The 21169-nt window shown below is 36.7% G+C and overlaps 1 protein-coding gene across 1 annotated transcript in view; it reads left to right on the top strand.

Annotated features, from left to right (window-relative positions):
- Nucleotides 1-11484, top strand: part of LOC140154687 (telomerase reverse transcriptase-like) — a 33743-nt gene extending 22259 nt beyond the window's left edge. The window contains exons 23-27 of the mRNA XM_072177254.1: nucleotides 4629-4698; nucleotides 4907-5082; nucleotides 5945-6059; nucleotides 8998-9103; nucleotides 10142-11484. Coding sequence (XP_072033355.1) covers nucleotides 4629-4698; nucleotides 4907-5082; nucleotides 5945-6059; nucleotides 8998-9103; nucleotides 10142-10210 — 536 coding nt within the window. The 3' untranslated portion in view covers nucleotides 10211-11484. The remainder of the gene's footprint in view (nucleotides 1-4628; nucleotides 4699-4906; nucleotides 5083-5944; nucleotides 6060-8997; nucleotides 9104-10141) is intronic.
- The last annotated feature ends 9685 nt before the right edge of the window (nucleotides 11485-21169 follow it).

Below are 21169 nucleotides of genomic sequence, written 5' to 3'. Positions count from 1 at the left end.
TTGGAAAGGAAATATTGACAAGGAAACAGATCACATTTTAATGATCATGTCCACATCCCAATTCTGACAAATGTTGAAGGATGTGGGTTCTACATATATGTATTTAGTGGAATCATTTACACTGTTGGGAGACCAGATTATCAGATAGTCCACAAAATAATGTAGAGTCAACTTCCGTTTTGTTGTTGACAATGTGATAGTATTTTTACAAAACTAGTAGACTTAGTTTGAATGTTTTGAGAACTAGAAAGAATAGTCTGCAAAAAGATGATGTTCTTACTTCTTGTGTTAAAATATCAGGGGGCTTGTAGGAGAGTAGTATGACCTAGCTGTGCTTGCACTCAAATATTGAGACAAATAAAGAAGACACACAAGAGGTATGGTATATGAGTCGTATAAAGGAGATCCCAAGGCTTAATGTAAGATTGTGTCATGTCCGTACTATGTGCAATTTTTCGCTTCGGGGTGCTCAAAACTTTCCTTTTGATATATTATTAACTCATGAACCACAAGACCTATGAAAATATAATGTATTTAACACTGGTAAAAATATGGCTCCTGCCATCCCATTTGCCTTGAAACTGCATAGAAGGCTAGAAAAATGTGTGGTTTATGTTGGTCTCTCTTCCTCTCTTATTTGCTTAATTTATTTACTTTTATAATAAATAAATTTAATAATAAAATAAATTTTGGAATTTATATAGCGCATTTTTCCATGCATGGTGAATCATTACAATCAGATTGCATCAACTAGGCTGGTTGCAGCCTCATGTGGCGCAAACCTATCCACACTTAGATTGTAACATCCACCCATTTTCTGCAGCTCCCCAAATTCCATTGGGTGAAGGAAGTTTTTGATAACCAAACAACTAATCACAGATTTTGAAAGCAGGAGGATACCGGAGAGCAAGCATGGATCGGGATCAACCAAGTGCACATACAGGCCTTGGGCACGGCCGGGGCTTGAACCTGGGACCTCAGTGGTGCAAGGCGAGGGAACTACTGCTGTGCCAACTCGCTCCCCCGATAGAGATGAGCCTAGGTACGGAAGGCTTCCTGGTTTGATGGGCCAGAGTTTAGCTCCAGTCATTTGTTCAAAGAATCAAAGGCATCAAATGTTTTCTTATCATCAAAATCTTACAGGCACAGGCAAGGATGCTTAGGTAAATGAAGTTCTTCTTATTAAGTTCTAGGGAGTCCCAGGAGCATTTTTCTGGAGTGCACCAATTGACTTGATGAGCCAGAGTTTAGCTGAAGCGATTTGTTCAAGGAATCAACTGCTTTCTTTTTCTGTTTATTTTTATCAATGTTCTTAGTCTTTTCTTCATTTGTTACAACAGATTCTGTCAGTTTATTTATTTTACTTGTGACTGTAAATCACCTGTGCCTTTATTGAGAGTACTTTCCAGCTGTAGCATTTGGTCCTCAGTTCTGCACAAGACACATGCATTAGACATGTTATTGCATCCATCCTTTGTATTTGCCAAATGTTACCTATTTTAAAGCCAATAAGGATGCTTTTGTGTAGTTCTATTCCCTTATTGCTTGCTATTTGCCATTAAACATGACTGGCCATGATCGATGGAATCCGGGTTGCCAATCTGACCAAATTCTTTCTTATCATCAAAGTAGTACCTGCGGGTAAGCTTGTTGAGGTCAATAAAGTTCTTGTTGTTATGTTATAGGGAGTTCAAGAAGCATTTTTCTGGATAGCACCAATATCGCCTAAAATCTTGGTCAATAACAACTACTAAACCTATAAAATATATTCGTTTAGGTAAGCATGGTGCAGGTGTCATTATACTGTCAGTTCTCAGTTGTCTCACTAAGTGTCATATACAACATTTTTTAAATTCTGATTAAGCATATGGAATGATGCTCATTTTATTAATTTTGTATAATTTATACCAGATGACTAATAATAATACAAACACATTTACACGATATACAGCGCCTTTTGCGCAAAGACAAGGTAAAATGCATATAAAAATATATAATGCAAAGGCAACAATCACAAACAAATGAAAATTAACAAACTTACTTAAAAAGCAGATCACTTATAACTTCCCCTTTGTTATCTATAAAGTTGATTTTAAAATCAAACTCAAGAAGACAATTACCCACATATCTTTTAATATCCGTAACATTTCATGTGAAATTCATTCATCTTTTGATAATGGATGACACTTTGGCCTAATGAACTCATAATGTCAAATTGTATGTTCAAAGTAACATGAATACCATCATCTTTGACACTTGTACTACATGAAGGGTTTTTTTATGATGTGGTACCTTGTTGGCATACAGATCATGGCTTATGTTCTTTTGCCCATCACTTGTCTGTTTTTATTGCTACTGATGATCTGTGACCTGTTTTCTCACATACTATCTGTTCATCATATTCATTGCTGTATAGATGAGATGCTACTGTTGCAGAAAGAGAATGGTTTGTTCTTAAACCTCGCAAGTTGGTTTGTTTGCATAATCTTGCAAATGCACCAGAAAGATAATCAATCCCTGCCATGTGTAGCCAGGTACATGTAGAGTTGTAGTGAATAAAGATTTTATAGAAATAATTTCATTAGATAATTGAATCCAAAAGAAGAAACAATGCCATAGAAGTTTCTCGATTGGGAAACTTGCTTGCTTATCCCTCCCCTCCCCTCACCTCACTTCCACTTCCCCCAAAAGCAAATTTACAAAGGTGGCAATCAAAAGGCAGTGACATGCTCTCTAAAAACAGCAAAATATGTTCAAGATGAGCTCTGAACCATTCTAATCCCTCTTATCACAAATGAAGGCCATCATATCTTTACGGGGCACCTTTAGGATCTGTAGATGTCAACCAGTAAATTGAACAAGGACTTTGATATTGAGTAAGCTTCTGCAGATTTTGTGTACATGCTGATTAGAATTTTTGTGGCATTTTGTACCTGCTCCCCTCTTCTGGCTGTAACAGAAAAGTCTGGATATAATATCAGAGTATATAAGAGTGGCCTTTGCTTTGGGAAAAGTTCACTAATCTGTGTCAAGTTTTCAGTTATTCTTTGGCAAAGTTCCTTAGAACCGCTAACCAGTAGGTCGTTTGTACCCAAGTGAATAATGATTGCAGACAGAGCCGGATAATGATGTAAATAATGGGTCAACATGACTGATCCACCTCTTAGGCCTCTCCATGTGACAGTGCCTGCCCCTGGTAACTTACTGTCCAATACACAATGCTATCGCCCATAATTAATGTTCTTCTGTTGTCTGCATTATAAACACAAAGAAAAACAGAATGTGACTAAAAATGGTCTAATCTACAACATAAAGGAAAGACAATGCATTTTTTAGCTGAATTTCCACGAGACATTATATAAGATGCACAAATTATGAATAAATGTCCACAATGATTTCAAACCAATAAGCACATTTCACTTTATACTACACATTCAACCCAACATTCACAAATCAGAAATCACAATTTGCTGAAATTTTACAATTTTGACAGTTGATGCACCTTTACTGTTGTGATAGTGCTATATACATAACATGTGTGCAGGACTGCAGGTCCATAGCCAGGGGGTGTGGGGTGCATCGCACATGTTCAATAAAACGGTCTGCTTTGTCTGTAAAAAAATACCAAAACTGTGCCAAACATGTCAAGATTATCATAAACTTGTATAAAATATGTGAAATTTTTATAAAATATAGTTTCCAAAAATCAATTGTAGAAGGTATAAAGGTCTGCTTAAGGCCAGAATGAAGATTTCTCTTGAAAAGGTCTGCATTTGGAAAATCCAATAAGTATAATATCATTATATGAATCAACAGATAAAGAAATTACAAACATTTACCAATAAACTGTTTGATTTCTCTATTTACTGTTTTTATAATACAGAAAATGTCATAAGGGTTCACTTCTATGTGTAATTATTGTTAATATAATGCAATAATTTAAATTGGAGAATAAAGTCATATTTTATATGAATCCAATTGAATGTATTCTATGAATCAAGTTCAACACTTTCTAATGAAAAGGGGAAAGAAATACCATGCATCACACTTGCACAATTAAGCATGAAATTACAATGCAAACATGACATGCATATTAAGCATATGTACCTGCCTTTGCGGGCTTGGAATCTTTCGCAATTCTCTTTGACATAATATGCTTGTACTGTAAAGATTCGCCTAATGGCGCATATGGTTCCCTTGGCATAGCTGGTATATTGCACAAAACTACAAGTGCCTTCCTATAAAAATCCCACCAACAATAAGTGCAAGGACCTTTTATTCTTGTTGGGATTTTCAGAGGAAGGAGCTCTCTATTTGTATGTTAAATTTACCCTAATGCATAGGAGCTCATGTGCACCATTAATAATAATGACAACCCGAATGATAATAATAAAGACAGGTTTAATACAGCGCCTAATGCAAATGCCTCTAGGCGCTTTACACAATCAGAAACAGATTAAAATATCTTAAACTACAAACAATAAAAATTCAGGGCCTAACCAACACATTTTTTAAAAATAATAAACAATATTTTATACAATTACAATATAAACAAAATGAAAATCATTATCAATGCCGGAAGTGAATCTGTACAATACTGATTCTATTCTATCTTACTTTGTTCATAGTGATTAGGTACACGCTCACTATGGACACCACTGGTGATGTCTTCTCAGCTATGAAAAGTAAATTGAAAAAGTAAGTCATGTTTATAAGTACTTTGTTCAAAGTTTGTTCGGCTTATAATTGGCAAAATTTATTCGAATTTTTATACTGCATGCATCAACTTATGCTGGCATAATTTCACATAAGTGTGTGCCAGCCACGTATTACATATCAATACACAATCCTATGAGTCTCACAGGGGTTTTTATTCCTTTTCTCAACATTTGATTTTGCCTAACAGATCACTGCAAGCAAAAGATATCTGTATATTTGTGGATCCACACATTAACTCTACACAAGCTATAATCACTAATAGTTACCAGATGTTGTTGATGTTGGCCTTCAGATTCCATGCTTACTACCACAACTTGCCAAGCTCCTGCAAGACTAGCCAACTACCACACAATAAACTCATGGGTAAGGTCCATGTTAAGTGGAAAGTAGATGATTTTGACTCTTTAGTGTGTTTCTACTGAATACCCTGTATTATCATGCTTTGATTTCTTTACAATTGTTAGTCCCTTATAATAACCCAGTTTACCAACTACCTATTGGGAGCACAATGACTGATTCTACACTCGGTTTCAGAGAAGAACCGCAGTCCCTTGCTCAGATTGACGCGAGCACCATGTTAATGAGCGACATATACGCAGAACTTTGCTTACGCTGACCAACGTTTTGACTCATAATCGGCCAATCAGATTACCGGGTCTGTTGTTGTGATTGTCAGACGATTGAATCAGCCAACCCCACTTCTGTGTTTACGCTGTGCACACTCTCAAAATGAAAACAAGTGCTGTTCTTGGACAGAAACAACATCATAAAAAGGTCCGGAGTGATCATGAGGGAGGGCTACATCCCTCAGTGGATTGATATAACCTAGATAGATAATAAGATAGATAGTAGCATCATATTCATATCAACCAATACTCACTGATTACGGACTCATAATTGCACCATAACGCTATGGCAAATCTGCCATCTTGGTTTGTCACTCATGGAGGCCACTTAATGTGCCGCTGGCATTCATTGGCAAGGACCCGAATTCTAACAATAATTTGCGTAAGTTTGAGGGTTTCAAAGGTTTGCCCATGTAGTGCTTAGCATGCATTTTTGGCACAACGCATTGCACACAGAATACAAACAACCACACATTCTGAATCAAAGTTTGCCAGGCGCATAGCAAAATAATCCTGAGGTACATTAAGTGGCCTCCATGAGTAACACATAAACATGGCCAAGTCGTTACTCTTTTATTCTACCTCATTGATATCAACAGGTTTCATACTACATCTGTGTGATTACTTCCATCAACTTATCAACAACAAGCTTGCTTCCCACAATGCATTGCCAGAAGAGGAATCTTTCCCATTGACCAAAACATCAGTAAAATGGTAAGTTGCAGCTACATTCTATTATACAGGGTCAGTCAGTATGATCTGTACATAAATGCACTCTTTTTTCCTTGGGGCACCCGAGTTAACAACCGGCTCTCATTGCACACTGTTTCACAGAAATTGTGATTTTTAAGAAACAGGATTTTCAAACAGATGATTTGACAGTTTTAACAAACGTAATTGTTCCCCTCATTCTTCCACATGTTCAGAGTTTTTTAACAGGACACCCTCTTATTTTGTTCCTTTTAGTGAACAAATATTCCTTGCAAAATTGTATCACTGAAATAGTATTTTGGTATTTTTTTTAACAAAAAGTTCAAACAGTGGCTGCCTCATGACTCTTAATGTGTGTTAGTATATTAATTTCCTCTGCAAAATCATTGGTATTAAAAATGATCAAGTTCAAGAGTGTCTTAAAATATCAAAACAAATTACAATCCTTGCGAGGGAGTGCAGCCATCAAATAACATTATCAGTACTTTTCACTTACTTCTTAATCTTATATTAAATAAAAGCTTCTCACATGTCAAGTTTCTGGTGATGATATAACAAAGACTTGAAAGGTTCCAAGTTCGTAGCACCCTCTAAACTTTATCCAAAAGTGAAAAAATTGTGCGTATGATATTTGTTCACTAAAATGAACAAAATGAGAAACATCTAAACCTTTTTTTTTTTTTTTTTTTCGCCTAATGACTAGGGCTATGTAGTTTCTGGCTATATGAAAATCATATTGATAACACTGACCATAATTCAAACTCTCATTGATACTGGACAATATTGTCACATAGAAGTGAACCCTTATGACATTTTCTGTATTATTTTTTTCGCCTAATAATGTCTTACAAACTTATCTTACAGGTATACACTTTATAGGCTGTAACAAATTTCTTCCGGCTGAGCCATAACTTTCAGTCCCATCTTGTCTGTTTGAGTTGCAATGATCCATTGAATTGCCCCATTGGGGCTCTATTCTCCTGATAGGCCTATAAAAAAAACCTCTTTTCAGCATTCCATAGATCTTATATAATTTTATATAAGTTTATGTAAGTTCCCCACTTTGCTTCAACCCTCCCCCACCCTCCTATTTTGCTAGTTGGCCAATGATGTCTCCAGTCTGTTTATCTGTTTTGCTTTTTAAAATTAAGAAATGACATAATTTACAAGAAATAAATGATCACAGATCATTATTACTTGTACAGAACAGGTTTATAATAATAGATAGAAATAAAAGAGAACTAGTTTGCATCTGACATCCATGTCAATCTAAATCAGCGCATGGCATGTGATTGTTACTATAGACGAATCCGACGAGCCAAGTGATGGGCAGGATTAAGTCGGCCGTAGCTGGCAGTGGCGTAGCTGCAGGGGGAGCAATTGCCCCCCTGGCAATGCCTATTTGGGCCCCGCCCCATTTGGGCCCCTGCCCCCCTAGCGCAGGGCAAAATAATAAAGGAGTGAGAGAGATGGAAAAAAGGGGAAACTAGAGCAACTGTGCCCTTTGCAAGGGCACGAGGTAAGTTAGGCGGATGACTGTGACGATCTGATCAAGCAGCAATACTGTGCAGGATAGTATTAATTTTAATAAGACTGTTTCATTAATTTCCGTTATAATATTCCTTGATCGTGGAAAGCTGGCATTTTGAAAACTTGACCTTTGACCTCTGTATGACCCCCTTAATGACCTTAAAAGAATTTAAAAATATTTAAAACATGTTAAGAATGTCATAAGGATCATTGCATTTAAATTTCAGCGCAATTGAAGCATTTTGAAAACTTGACCTTTGACCTTTTATTGCCCCTTAATGACCTTAAATGAATTTTAAAATATTTTTAACATATTTAGAATGTCATAAGGATCATTGCATTTAAATTTCCACTCAATTGGAGCATTTGGGAAAACTTGACCTTTGACCCCTTTATGACCCCTTAATGACCTTACATGAATTTTAAAACCTTTTTGAAATGTTTAGAATGTCATAAGGATCATTGCATTTAAATTTCAGCTCAATTGGAGCATTTTGAAAAAACTTGACCTTTGACCCCTTTATGAGCCCTTAATGACCTTAAATGAATATTAAAATATTTTAAACATGTTTAGAATGTCATAAGGATCAATGCATATAAATTGCAGCTCAATTGGAGCATTTTCAGTTATAATGACCTTTTTTGACCCCTGTGACCCCTTGGATGACCTCTGGCATTAAACAACCCATAACTTTTGTAGCCAGCTACCCAATACTGCTTGTGACTGAGTTTGGTCGAAATCCGATCAACGATGTGGAAGTAGTAGCAAATTGTGAGAAGAAAGAAAGAAAGAAAGAAGAAAGAAGAAAGAAATGGCAAGAAAGAAATAAGTTAGGCTGCCCGCCTAACTTAATGAAAGAGAAAGAGAGAATCCATAGCCAACGATATAAGGTGCGGATAGAATTTGAACAATTTTAAAATGTTGTTAAAAAATGGACTATATTATATCAAAATGAAGTCGCTATCCCTTGTATTCCTTTTTTTTTTTTTGCTCTTCACTTTTTCAAACCACCGAAAAAAAAAAAAATTGGGTCAACCTTTTTGAGGAAGGGGCAGCAAAAATTTTTGTTTGGTGGATTTGGGCCCCGCCCCATACAGGCTTGCCCCCCTGGAAAAAATCCCAGCTACGCCACTGGTAGCTGGGTCCATTTGCGCCAAACTAGCTTAGTTCGTTTGGATTGCGATCCAAGATGCCCACTTGCGCCGCGTCACAGGAGTGGTAAAGGCTGCACGCCTATGATACTGGCGTTGTGTAAAATGGATGGAAGGCCCCCAGCTATGGCCGCCAGTGAGAAGTACGAATGTGTCAAGTTGGATTTGTGTATAGCGTAACAAGGCTTTGATTAGGACACTGATCATTTCAAAATATCTGATACAAGTATGCACATTTAAATCCCTGTATTCTGTCCAGGTTGTGCTTAAAGGCATTTGACACCAAATTAAGCAAGCACCAGACAACATACAGTGGATTACTGAAAATGATTGGTAAACACAGAAGGAAAATAGCCCTGGTACTGGTAAGTTTCATACCCAAATTTTATATGCCCATTTTCAAGATATGGGTGATTCAAGTTTGAATCCATACGCTTCCTAAATGGGGGTTACCTGGATAGGTGGCTCCATTTGAAATCCACACCCATGTGTGGGAGATTAAAGCCATGTCTTTCATAGGGGGTGTGTGGATTTCAACTAGAATGACCCAATGGTATCTCATGATTACAGTCACATGTTTGACCCTACTAATGGTACCTTGTCATTGTATTGGCTCATACAAGATACATTCACTTGGATGTTTTCCTGATTTAATTCTCACTTCAATATGGATATAGGTGTAGGGTTGACACTTTCACAGTAAGGGGCATTTCGTGAGAGCAAAATGTAAAAAATATGGGGTCATTTGGCGAGAACTTGACCTTTTTTAAAGGGAACCTTTGGGTGAGAGTGGAAACTGTGCCACAGAACATTGAATTTCTAGTTCTAAATGGTTTCAAATTTCTTTGTTTTTTCAAAATAAGTAATAAATCAGTGATAAATGAAAGTTGTGGTTAAAATTGAAAAATAATGGTCTTTGGGTAACAGATCAAATAAAAAAATAAGGGGTCTTTGGGTGACAGAGCATGTGTTTGTAAACAAATATAGGGTCCTTGGGTGACAGCAATGCTGAAAAGGGGGTCTTAACAGCCCTACATACGTATCACCTCTAAAGTGGGTATGCCCCCCTCCCAGATTTAATTTTTATATGTCAAATAAGAAAATGGAAAGTGGGTTACACTTGTACCGTGCAATACTTCTGTTTTTAAGCCAATCAGATAGGAAACTTCAAAAGCTTACCAACTCATCTACATCAGTCATGAAAAAGTACAACTGAAATGTCATTTTTTGTTGCTCATTTTGTGTGTCAATCACTTGTTACATTCAATTAAGGCATTTAGATTTGGAACTTGCCGAGGGAACTTGTAACCCATGCTCAGGAAAGCAACCAGCCTACAATCACCTTGATAATGATATTGAAGGATTCGCCCTAATTTGGGTTATACCAATGTTTCTTGTTTCAGGGGAGAATAAAAGTAGCTGATTTACAGGCCTGCTGTACACCTAATGAAGACTTTACAAAGATGCTATAGAACAAGGAGGAGTGCATATCTTACCGATGATCACAATTTCAAGTAAAGCAATATCACATTTGCTGAAGAGGACAGCCTCAATATGTTTTTTCAAAACGTTTATTTTTTTTCACAGTTGTAATGTACTTTAATAAAGTGACATACCCTGCAAAGATGCTATAGATCAAGGCTGATAATGATGAATATCAGTTCAGTTCAGTTTTTCATCAAGTTTCATTCATACAAATAATTACAATATAAAAAAGCTTTTACAAACACCATATAATATGGTGAAAATGATGAGGATACCGCTGAAACGCAGGGTACGATGTTGTGGCGCCCTTTACAAAAGTTGGTATTAAATGACTAGAAGTATTATTTAATACCAACTGTTGTAAAGGGTGCCACAACAACGCACCCTGCATTTCAGCGGCATTATTATTTTCACCATATTATATGTGACGCAATCTGGTCCATGGGGGCCAAAGGCGGCAAATTTGAAAATGAGATAAAGGCAAATATATGGAGTAAAACCAATAAAATACATAAGAAAATAGACATCACAAAACTTCATAACTTTAGAACCAAGTATGCTAGACCTTTGGTGTTTTCAGTATATGATAGCCTAATGTTTGTATAAGGTAATAATTATAGTAACTCAATTTTCAAAAATGCCTCGTTTGGCCCCCCATGGACCAGATCGTGTCACATATGGTGTTTGTTTGTAAAAGCTTTTTTATATTGTAATTATTTGTATGGATGAAACTTTGTGAAAAACTGAACTGATATTCATCATTATGATCACCAAATAGTTTAATCAGCCTTACTGTGGACACTTATGTTGTTGTGACGACATTCTGTTTACAGCCCATTGCTACTCGGCAATGCGGTTGCCAGTTGGTTTCTTCTTCAGAAGATCGTCAAACATGTGAGTTAGGTTGTATTGCCCCTTGTCTCTGTTCATTGAGGTACCTTGCTGCCTGATTTTCACTCCTTCTTTGATCCATCATTTGTATTTATCTGCCTCTTTGCCTAACATGCAAATGATTGATCCAAGAAGCCATGAAAGTATACACACATGTAAAGTAGGTAATGGGGATACGCATCCTGCACAAGAACAAATAAACACAATGGGGAACGATTGCTCGCTACAAGAGGAAACTGAATATATTTAATAAGAAAGAATGAACAGTTTAACCAACCCAAAGTGTTACAATAAAACATGCCAACAAATAAACACAAATCCCGACCGGCACACAACCCAACTTGAAAAAAAAGCAAGGGAATGTGCGGCATGGGAATCGAACCCACGACCTTCCGATATCTAGACGGACGCCTTATCCATTAGGCTACCAGCTCCCATTGATAAACGGTGGTTAAAGCTGGGTCTAATGTTATAGCAGTCATGGTATACAATACACACACACACAAGTATTACGCAAGTACGCATTTGCAGGAGATCATTATTGATGCTTAATCGTTTCCCCAGTATAATTATAAGTAAAGTAGGTAATGGGGATACGCATCCTGCACAAGAACAAATAAACACAATGGGGAACGATTGCTCGCTACAAGAGGAAACTGAATATATTTAATAAGAAAGAATGAACAGTTTAACCAACCCAAAGTGTTACAATAAAACATGACAACAAATAAACACAAATCCCGACCGACACACAACCCAACTTGAAAAAAAAGCAAGGGAATGTGCCGGCATGGGAATCGAACCCACGACCTTCCGATATCTAGACGGACGCCTTATCCATTAGGCTACCAGCTCCCACTGATAAACGGTGGTTAAAGCTGGGTCTAATGTTATAGCAGTCATGGTATACAATACACACACACACACACACCCCAGTATTACGCAAGTACGCATGTGCAGGAGATCATTATTGATGCTTAATCGTTTCCCCAGTATAATTATAAGTAAAGTAGGCAATGGGGATACGCATCCTGCACAAGAACAAATAAACACAATGGGGAACGATTGCTCGCTACAAGAGGAAACTGAATATATTTAATAAGAAAGAATGAACAGTTTAACCAACCCAAAGTGTTACAATAAAACATGACAACAAATAAACACAAATCCCGACCGGCACACAACCCAACTTGAAAAAAAAAAAAGCAAGGGAATGTGCTGGCATGGGAATCGAACCCACGACCTTCCGATATCTAGACGGACGCCTTATCCATTAGGCTACCAGCTCCCACTGATAAACGGTGGTTAAAGCTGGGTCTAATGTTATAGCAGTCATGGTATACAATACACACACACACAAGTATTACGCATGTTTTATTTTTGGGGCGTGGTACTTCCAAAAAGTGGGGTTTTTTTTTAAACAAAATAAAAAGTGCACTTGATTTTGATTTAAACTTTTGATCCAAACACAAAGAATTAATTCCTACCTCAGAACTTTCAGATGGTACTCCATCTTTCATCAGTGAGTGAGTGACTGTATCAGGTCGCGATTTTCTTGACCTTTGACCTGATAACAGACTCGTAGACTCATTTTTGTTTGGATCAAAAGTTTAAATCAAAATCATGATTTATACCAACACAGATGAACTTTCAAAAAAGTGCACTTGTGCAAATTTTTTGTAAAAAGTGGACATAAATCCCTTAAATATTGACATTTTTTACTTTTTAAATGCCATATCACCAAACAGTGGACCTTTTGTCAAATATTCTCCCAAAGTGGATTTTAGGGAGCCTGCACACAGGTCGGTTTGCAGGCATGCTTGACATGCTTCACAGTACTAGAGATGAACAGAAGTATGAAAAGGGGAGTATGGCAATATTGTATTGGTACATTCTTTCGTTGACCAAGCCAATCTAAGGTCATGAATGGTGGATTTACTATAGCATTATGAACGGAGATTGAGGTTATTAGGAGTTCACACTGTCTATACCACAAATAATATACAAAGTTTTGCATTGCTTCACAGGACAACTCTACTTCTGTTTCTGTATATTTTTTTACCCGACACATGAGGCACTTGAAGGAATACTAGCAATAGGATTTGACTTTTGTATTAATCTGCATTGAATCACCAGATATCTGATACCAGAGTTTTCAGTTTGGTGAAAAAAATTAATGGATAGAATAGAAACAAACACATGAAAACCCGATTTCCCTCAACATAAATTATATGTGATTGTCTCCCATGAACAGCTCATAAAGTCAGCATATTTGATTTTTGTTACAGTGCAATGTGCATGGAATCATATTCATCCATGCATGAATTGCAAAGTTCTATTAACAATAAACTCCACTTCTGCATTGTATGATATCCAATAATAATATTATTTTAATACGTATGACATATAGCATACTTTCTGAATATGAAATAAAACAAAATTGCCTTCACAAGAGGTTCGTGGTGGACGGTTAAAGAGAAATGTTGAAAATTTGACCATTTTGACTTTTTTTCCAGAATTTGCCCATTTATGAAAATGTTATCTTGTTGCAAAGTGCCCCATTGGGGGTACTAATCCCCATTCCAGAAAAATACAGCACTAATTTTTTTGGATTAAAAAAATATCCTGTTTTGCCAAATGAAATATACCTAAATCCTAATCCTATAGTTCTAACTGGCAATAAAAGTGCAATATTTGTCCAATTTGAGGGACCATGGTCCAAAAGCATGCAATTTTGCATGTTTTCTTACAATTGTAGTCACAAAATTGTAAGACTTGGCACATGTCTAAGCATTCAAAATCTTGAATATAGGATAAGACTTAGCTCATAAGTTTTATATTATGTTATTTTTGCTAAGTGGTTATGAAAAAGATTGGAAAATGTGTTTTCCAAAAATTAGAATGCATAACTTGAAATTAGTCTTTGTTCAAGTCTTTGAGCTTGATTGTCACAGAATATGAAAAAGGTCCAAAACACCCTGAAAATACATGTTTTTGGCCCTTATCTCCAAAAATTGGCCAAATATTTAAATTTGACTTTTATTGCTAGTTAGGCCTAACTAAACGATTAGGATTTAGCTATGTTTCATCTTGCAAAACAGGATAATATTTTTTTAATCCCAAAAAAATTAGTGCAGTATTTTTCTAGAATGAGGAGTAGGTCATGTAAGCAAAATTATGGAGTGGTCTATATCTTGTTTAGACATATTTATGTTTAATTTTAAGTGCTATACAAATATGTTTTATTTTTGTATTTATCTATTTAAGAAGACCATGTACCAATAAATAAAGCAAAGTTTGCTACTTAATCCTTGTTATTTTGTATAAACATTGTTGTTTCTGACTGCATGTGTGATCAATAGCAGGAACATTAAATCTTGAAAATAGTATTGAATGTTATTGTTGTCGGTAGCAGCCCATAGTGGCACACATTTTGTAATTTGTATGATAGTAATTTCAACGGTTTTAAAAGTTCTTCAAGTAAACCAAGTAGGAAAGCTCAAAAAACCTAATTAATTAAGAACTTTAATGATCTGGGAAACAATTTAAGACTAATTGATGTATGTTAAAAATTCTGGAAAAATCTGCATTGCATACTGAAAGAATGATCCACATACACCACTATGTGATTTGACCAAAATCAACAGCATCCTTCAATGAAATGGAGTGAATTTGGTATGTTTCAAAGAGTGCAAATTAGCATAACAGTCATACATACTGACATAAATGGTACAAAAATATGTTGGAAGTCCAAAATGCTCCATACATACGTCTATATGTGCGGCCTAAGCTTCGGAAGACCCTGGGCGAAAACAGCTGAAAACACCAAATCTCCAGTTTCACCAGGCTGACATATAAATTTAATGAATAATATTTAATTCTGTTTTGACCGTAAGGTACAATGTAATAATGTAAGCAGTAAACGTTGTTATTTCAAATGGAGTCGCTCCACCGAGGGATAATATGTGACACGATCTGGTCCATGGGGGCCAAAGGCGGCAAATTTGAAACTGAGATAAAGGTCGACATATATGGAGTAAAAAAACAATAAAATACATAAAGAAAACAGACATCAAAAAACTTCATAACTTTAGAACCAAGTATGCTAGACCTTTGGTGTTTTCAGTAAATGATAGCCTGTTGAATGTATAATGTAATAATTACAATAACTCAATTTTCAAAAATGCCTCCTTTGGCCCCCATAGGGTATATTGCTGATCCATTAATTATCCTTTTCTGGTGCATTGTGGGATAGAAAAGGGAGCAAATTAGCGATCGATTTGCCCCCTTTTCTATCCCATAATGCACCAGAAAAGGATAATCAATGGATCAGCAATATACCCTATGGACCAGATCATGTCACATATTATGTAATTATTAGCATGTCCTTCAACACGTTTTATTTCTAAAACATTTTGTATTTGTCTGCACATGTGGAAAGTAATACAATGGTTTTTAATATTTTTTACATCATGATCCCCTTCCAATCATGCGTTTAGGGTACACCACAGAGCCTGGAAATACTTATACTGTAGTCTTGGCCAAGGCTGGGGTGTGCTCCTCAAATTCCAGATTTTTGTTATTTCAATTCACCCTTCCATTCTTAATTCTTGGAATTTTGGGCTCCTCCTTCCCCACTTTACCAGCAGTCAAAACAAGAAAATGCACAATTTTAGGCAAAATTGCGTAAAATTCACTATGGGGTCCCCCTCTGAAAAAATTGCTAGTGTGCCCGCTGCCCTTGCAAGTAGAATTATAATTATAATTTTAAAGTCATAATGTACAATCTTATAATATGAATTTGGTTAATTTTTTTCAAACCTGATTCACAACTTGCACCTAAATGGAATCTGCCAAATTTCTTGTGTTTGTAGGTAAACAGAGCAAAGTTCGACATAAAGTCATAATTCAAATAATTATGACTTTATGTCCTCCCATATAGAACTGCGTGTTAAACGGCCAAAATAACAAGCAGTGTTTCTTTCACTTTACCTCGTTATTTCAGCTCAACATTAACAGAAACCATTCCCGATAATTATTACTAGTATTATTTCAGCATTTTGAGTGTATAATGACAAATTTAAAATTTGAAGGAAATCGTCCATTAAGCCTTTAACACCAGATTTGACTCTGGTAGTTCTTAGCCTCAACCTTTTTCACGCTTCATGTAATAAATCTATTGTTCAAGAGTTCACACTTAGGTTTAAATCATAAATCATTTTAAAAAATGGCAAACATATATATCCAAATAACCAAATATTGCCCTAAGGCAACGAAAAAAGAAACCGTTCTACGGGAGGATGGGCCTTTCAAGTAGGGTCGGTCGGTCGGCTTTATTTATTTATTTTTTGGAAATGACCCAAAAATCACCAAAATCTATAAATAATTTGTTCAAAATCTGGGTCGGTCGGGCCCGTAGAACATGGTTTTCTTTTTTCGTCACCTGTGTGGTAACCCATTATATTATAGTTTGCATTCCCTTTATACATCACAGTGTTTACTAGCACTTTTACTGTAAGTAAATGCAAATTTAGAGGAAACATACAATGCATTGCGGGACTTTTTTTAACCATTGTCATGTTGGATCACACTACACACACTTATAGCTTCACTTAAAGAATGTGTATACAAGATGAAGTCCAGAGGACCCTTATCCGATCCTTGAGGAGTACCCCAAGGAAGGGGAAATGTTTCTGAGACAACTTGAACTTGGTCTGTACATGAACTGGTTCAGCACTTCTAATCCATACCTGCTCTGTAGCCGTTTGAAGAAGATAGAATCAAACACCACTGAGTAGTCTCATTAGGCGATGGTGCCGTATATAGCGTTAGCTTTAGATATTTAATTATTCACAGATAATTTGTAGTGATAGTCTGTTACCTCTGAACAAGAACAAGAACAACATCTCTTTCGTGCTCACTGATTTGCAAGTTGCTATCTGGATGTCGGCTGATAATCCACCTGCCGTTGACATCACATTGACATCGTTCATGTAGAGGGGCTCCCAGTCCTAGTCCCCAAGATTCATGTACAAGAGATGTCACCAGTAGATCTTCTGAACATTAGCCTGTGGTTGTTCATAAGAAGCCATGTTCTCGCAAGAATAAATTAAATGGGGTTTCAAATTGAATTCTGGAAATTGAAAAGAAAATCTTATTTTAATTAAGTTCATTGAATATACCATTCGCGTCAACTGAAAAATTAACTTTTTTCGTGTATGTCTATTGAACCGTAACCCAAAAAGAGGCTAATGATCGAAAGAAAATTTTGATTATGCGCAAAAGTTTGATATGGGACAATGTTTAGATTGCGGTAATTTCAAAGGCCAATGTGTGTGCTCCAATCACAGTTTGCAGAGTCCCCGTCGGGTCTGTGTCATTTTGCCGACTGAAGTTTTGTTATTTATTTATTCTATTCATATTTATTTAATATTTATCCAGGGCAGCCCAATGCATTCCAAATTGCTGGTCTAACACGGGCCCTAAGGTTTACAACTTACAGCTAACATTAAAAAAATTTAAAAAGTAAATAAAACGCAATATTCACAAGTACGTTCGAAAATTGTTTGAACGTTTCACATTATTTTGTTCATGTTGAACTGTTTCTTTCATTACTTAGCTTATTCCACACTTCAACCCTAAAATTGAAAGTATTCCCACAACCAGTCATGCAAGATGGTATCCCAGCAAACACATAACATTTTCAACGTCATTCGCAAAAGGTTAGAAAAGGTTGCCAGAAAACGTTAGAAGTCTGGTTAAAAGGGTATATAAAGGGATAAAACGTTAAAAACGTTTTAGTTAACTTACTGCAAATATTCTATTTCATAATATTATTTAAGTGCTGACAAAATATTTGGCAAAAAATGTTTGCAAAACATACTTTACAATAACATTTTGAAAACATTTTAAACATATTTTTGTAGTGTGTTTTCATACAAAACATTAAAACGTTTTCATGACCTTTATATAACCCGACATTTAATGTTATTGAAACGTTTTAACCAAAACCAAAAAGCCAAAATATAACCAGTTAAAAACATTTTAAACGCGTTTTGTGCTTGCTGGAATGGCAAAGCAATAAATTTGTCCCTGGTTGTCTGATGTTATTAATTTTGCATTTGCTTTTCATATACCTATATACTCCGCATATTATATATAAGAAAACCTGTTGATAACCCAGCAAACACATTAATGTTCTTTAAACGTTTTTTAGATACCCAACATTAACAGAGAATTATATTGAACGATACAGAAGTGATTCCCATCCCAATAGGAAGTTATACATTATTTCAGATGAAGTAAGATAATGGCACGCAATATTGTTGGACATCGTTTCTGCAAAAAGTAAAATATATCTATTCTCATCTTCTCTGATATTACGCATGTCTTCATTGAACCGATCAAACCATATCTGATATTGCACTTTAGTCAGCTCAAACCCCGCTCAAACTGGCTGAACAAGAGCTTTGTATAGCTCAAACCCCGCTCAAACTGGCTGAACAAGAGCTTTGTATGAAACATATCATTTAAAATATTTTAAGACGTCTCAAGAGTGCCGATTTAGATGCCGGTTATTTTACAAAGTGACAACTTCTGTATTACTGAGTTAACATTATATTTGTACCAAAGTAATTCTGAATCAATCTTTACACCAAAACATTTGGCACTGATGAAATTTCAATTTGTCATGTCCATCCTTTCAAGTTTGTTTTTACTTTAATTTCTCTAAAGACACCAATGAGCTGAAGCAAAATTTGGCAACTTTTATTTCATTGCCAAATTTACAGAGTATATACGGAAAGCTCTATCAAAATTCGACTTAAGGTATACTATGATATGTGAACATTTTCAATTTGCTTAACAATATAGACTAGGCCTATAATAAAGAAACAGTTTGTTTTCTGTATAGGGTGCTTTGAAGACATTTCTCAAAAAATTTGATAATAACTTTGGTTATCCTAAAGTTCAATTTTTCACAATTAAAGGAGTATTTCGTGATCCTAGCATCCTAGCTCTTTTAATGATATTTTCAGTAGATATCCACGACAAAACCTATTCCCAAAATTTCAGTTGATTCTGATTTTGCGTTTGCGAGTTATGCATGATGTGTATTACATTTATAGGCCATTGGTGTAATTTCGTTCTGGTACACCAGAACGTAATTCAAAGTAGGCGATATTTTTGCTATACGAATTAATCTGCAAGAAATATTTTGAAAATAAACAGTATATAGCCAGAGGTTTCCAGTGGTATAAAAATCTCAATTTTTTTGAGAAACTTGGGATGAGGCTGTGGATCACGAAATGCCCTAAAACTTGTAGTTTTGGGTTTGAAGCATATTTAATAATTCACCAGACTCTGTCTGTTTGTTTGTGTGTTTGTGTGTTTGTCTGTCCGCCTCTTTTCTCGGCGACTGGGGGTCGCGCGTTCCTCAAACTTGGTGGGTGGGTGCAGCTTGGTATGAGGAAGAACAAGTTTATATTGGTTAGTGGGTCAAGGTCACCCAAGGTCATCCAGGGGTAAAACTGTTTTTCTCGGAGACTGGGGTCGCACGTTCCTCAAACTTGACGGGTGGGTGCGTCTTGACCCGGGACAGAACAAGTTTGTATTGGTTAGACGGGTGGGTGCGTCTTGACCCGGGACAGAACAAGTTTGTATTGGTTAGTGGGTCAAGGTCACCAGAGGTCATCTAGGGGTCAAATAAGTAAAAACTGTCATATGGGCATGAAACTTGGTGGGTAGGTGCATCTTGACCTAGGACAGAACAAGTTTGTATTGATTAGTGGGTCAAGGTCACCATGGGGTCATCTGAGGTCAAATTAGTAAAAACTATTTTCCGCCTATTTTCTCGGAGACTAGGGGTCGCACGTTCCTCAAACTTGGTGGATGGGTGCATCTGGACCTCAGACAGAACAAGTTTGTTTCAGTTAGTGGGCCAAGATCACCAGAGGTCATCCAGAACAAGTTTGTATTGGTTAGTGGGTCAAGGTCACCAGAGGTCATCTAGGGGTCAAATTAGTAAAAACTGTCATATGGGCATGAAACTTGGTGGGTAGGTGCATCTTGACCTAGGACAGAACAAGTTTGTATTGATTACTGGGTCAAGGTCACCCAGGGGTCATCTGAGGTCAAATTAGTAAAAACTGTTTTCCGCCTATTTTCTCGGAGACTAGGGGTCACACGTTCCTCAAACTTGGTGGATGGGTGCATCTGGACCTCAAACAGAACAAGTTTGTTTCAGTTAGTGGGCCAAGATCACCCGAGGTCATCCAGGGGTCATCTGAGGTCAAATTAGTAAAAACTATCATATGGGCATGAAACTTTTTAGTCACCTTTTAGAGTCAAATTTTTGGAAGGTCATTTTGGGGTCATCCGGGGTCACCCAGGGGTCATCTGAGGTCAAATTAGTAAAAAATGTCGTAGGCGCATGAAACTTGGTGGGTACAGTCACCTTTTAGAGTCAAATTTTTGGAAGGTCATTTTGGGGTCATCCAAGGTCAAATTACTAAAAACTCATATGGGCATGAAACGTGGTGGGTACAGTCAACATTTAAAGCCAAATTTTGTACGGTCATTTCGGGGGTCACAAGGGGTCATCTGAGGTCAAATTAGAAAAACTGTCCTATGGGCATAAAACTTGGTGAGTACAGTCACCATCAGCCAGGTAATCGCGACAGCCGAGAACCGCCAAATACGGGTAACCGCCTAGTCTATATAATAATAGGCATCGTCTATCTGTCTGTGTGTCTATCTATCTGTGTGTCTATCTGTCTGTGTGTCTGTCCGCCTATTTTCTCGGAGACTAGGGGTCGCACGTTCCTCAAACTTGGTGGGTGGGTGCATCTGGACCCCAGACAGAACAAGTTTGTATTGGTTAGTGGGTCAAGGTCACCCGAGGTCATCCAGGGGTCAAATTAGTAAAACTGTTTTTCTCAGGGACTGGGGTCGCACGTTCCTCAAACTTGACGGGTGGGTGCGTCTTGACCCGGGACAGAACAAGTTTGCATTGGTTAGTGGGTCAAGGCCACCAGAGGTCATCTAGGGGTCAAATT

Source organism: Amphiura filiformis, chromosome 6 (assembly GCF_039555335.1).
Source record: "Amphiura filiformis chromosome 6, Afil_fr2py, whole genome shotgun sequence".
NCBI classification, from domain to species: domain Eukaryota; kingdom Metazoa; phylum Echinodermata; class Ophiuroidea; order Amphilepidida; family Amphiuridae; genus Amphiura; species Amphiura filiformis.
This window is presented reverse-complemented; position numbering and strand designations above follow the sequence as displayed.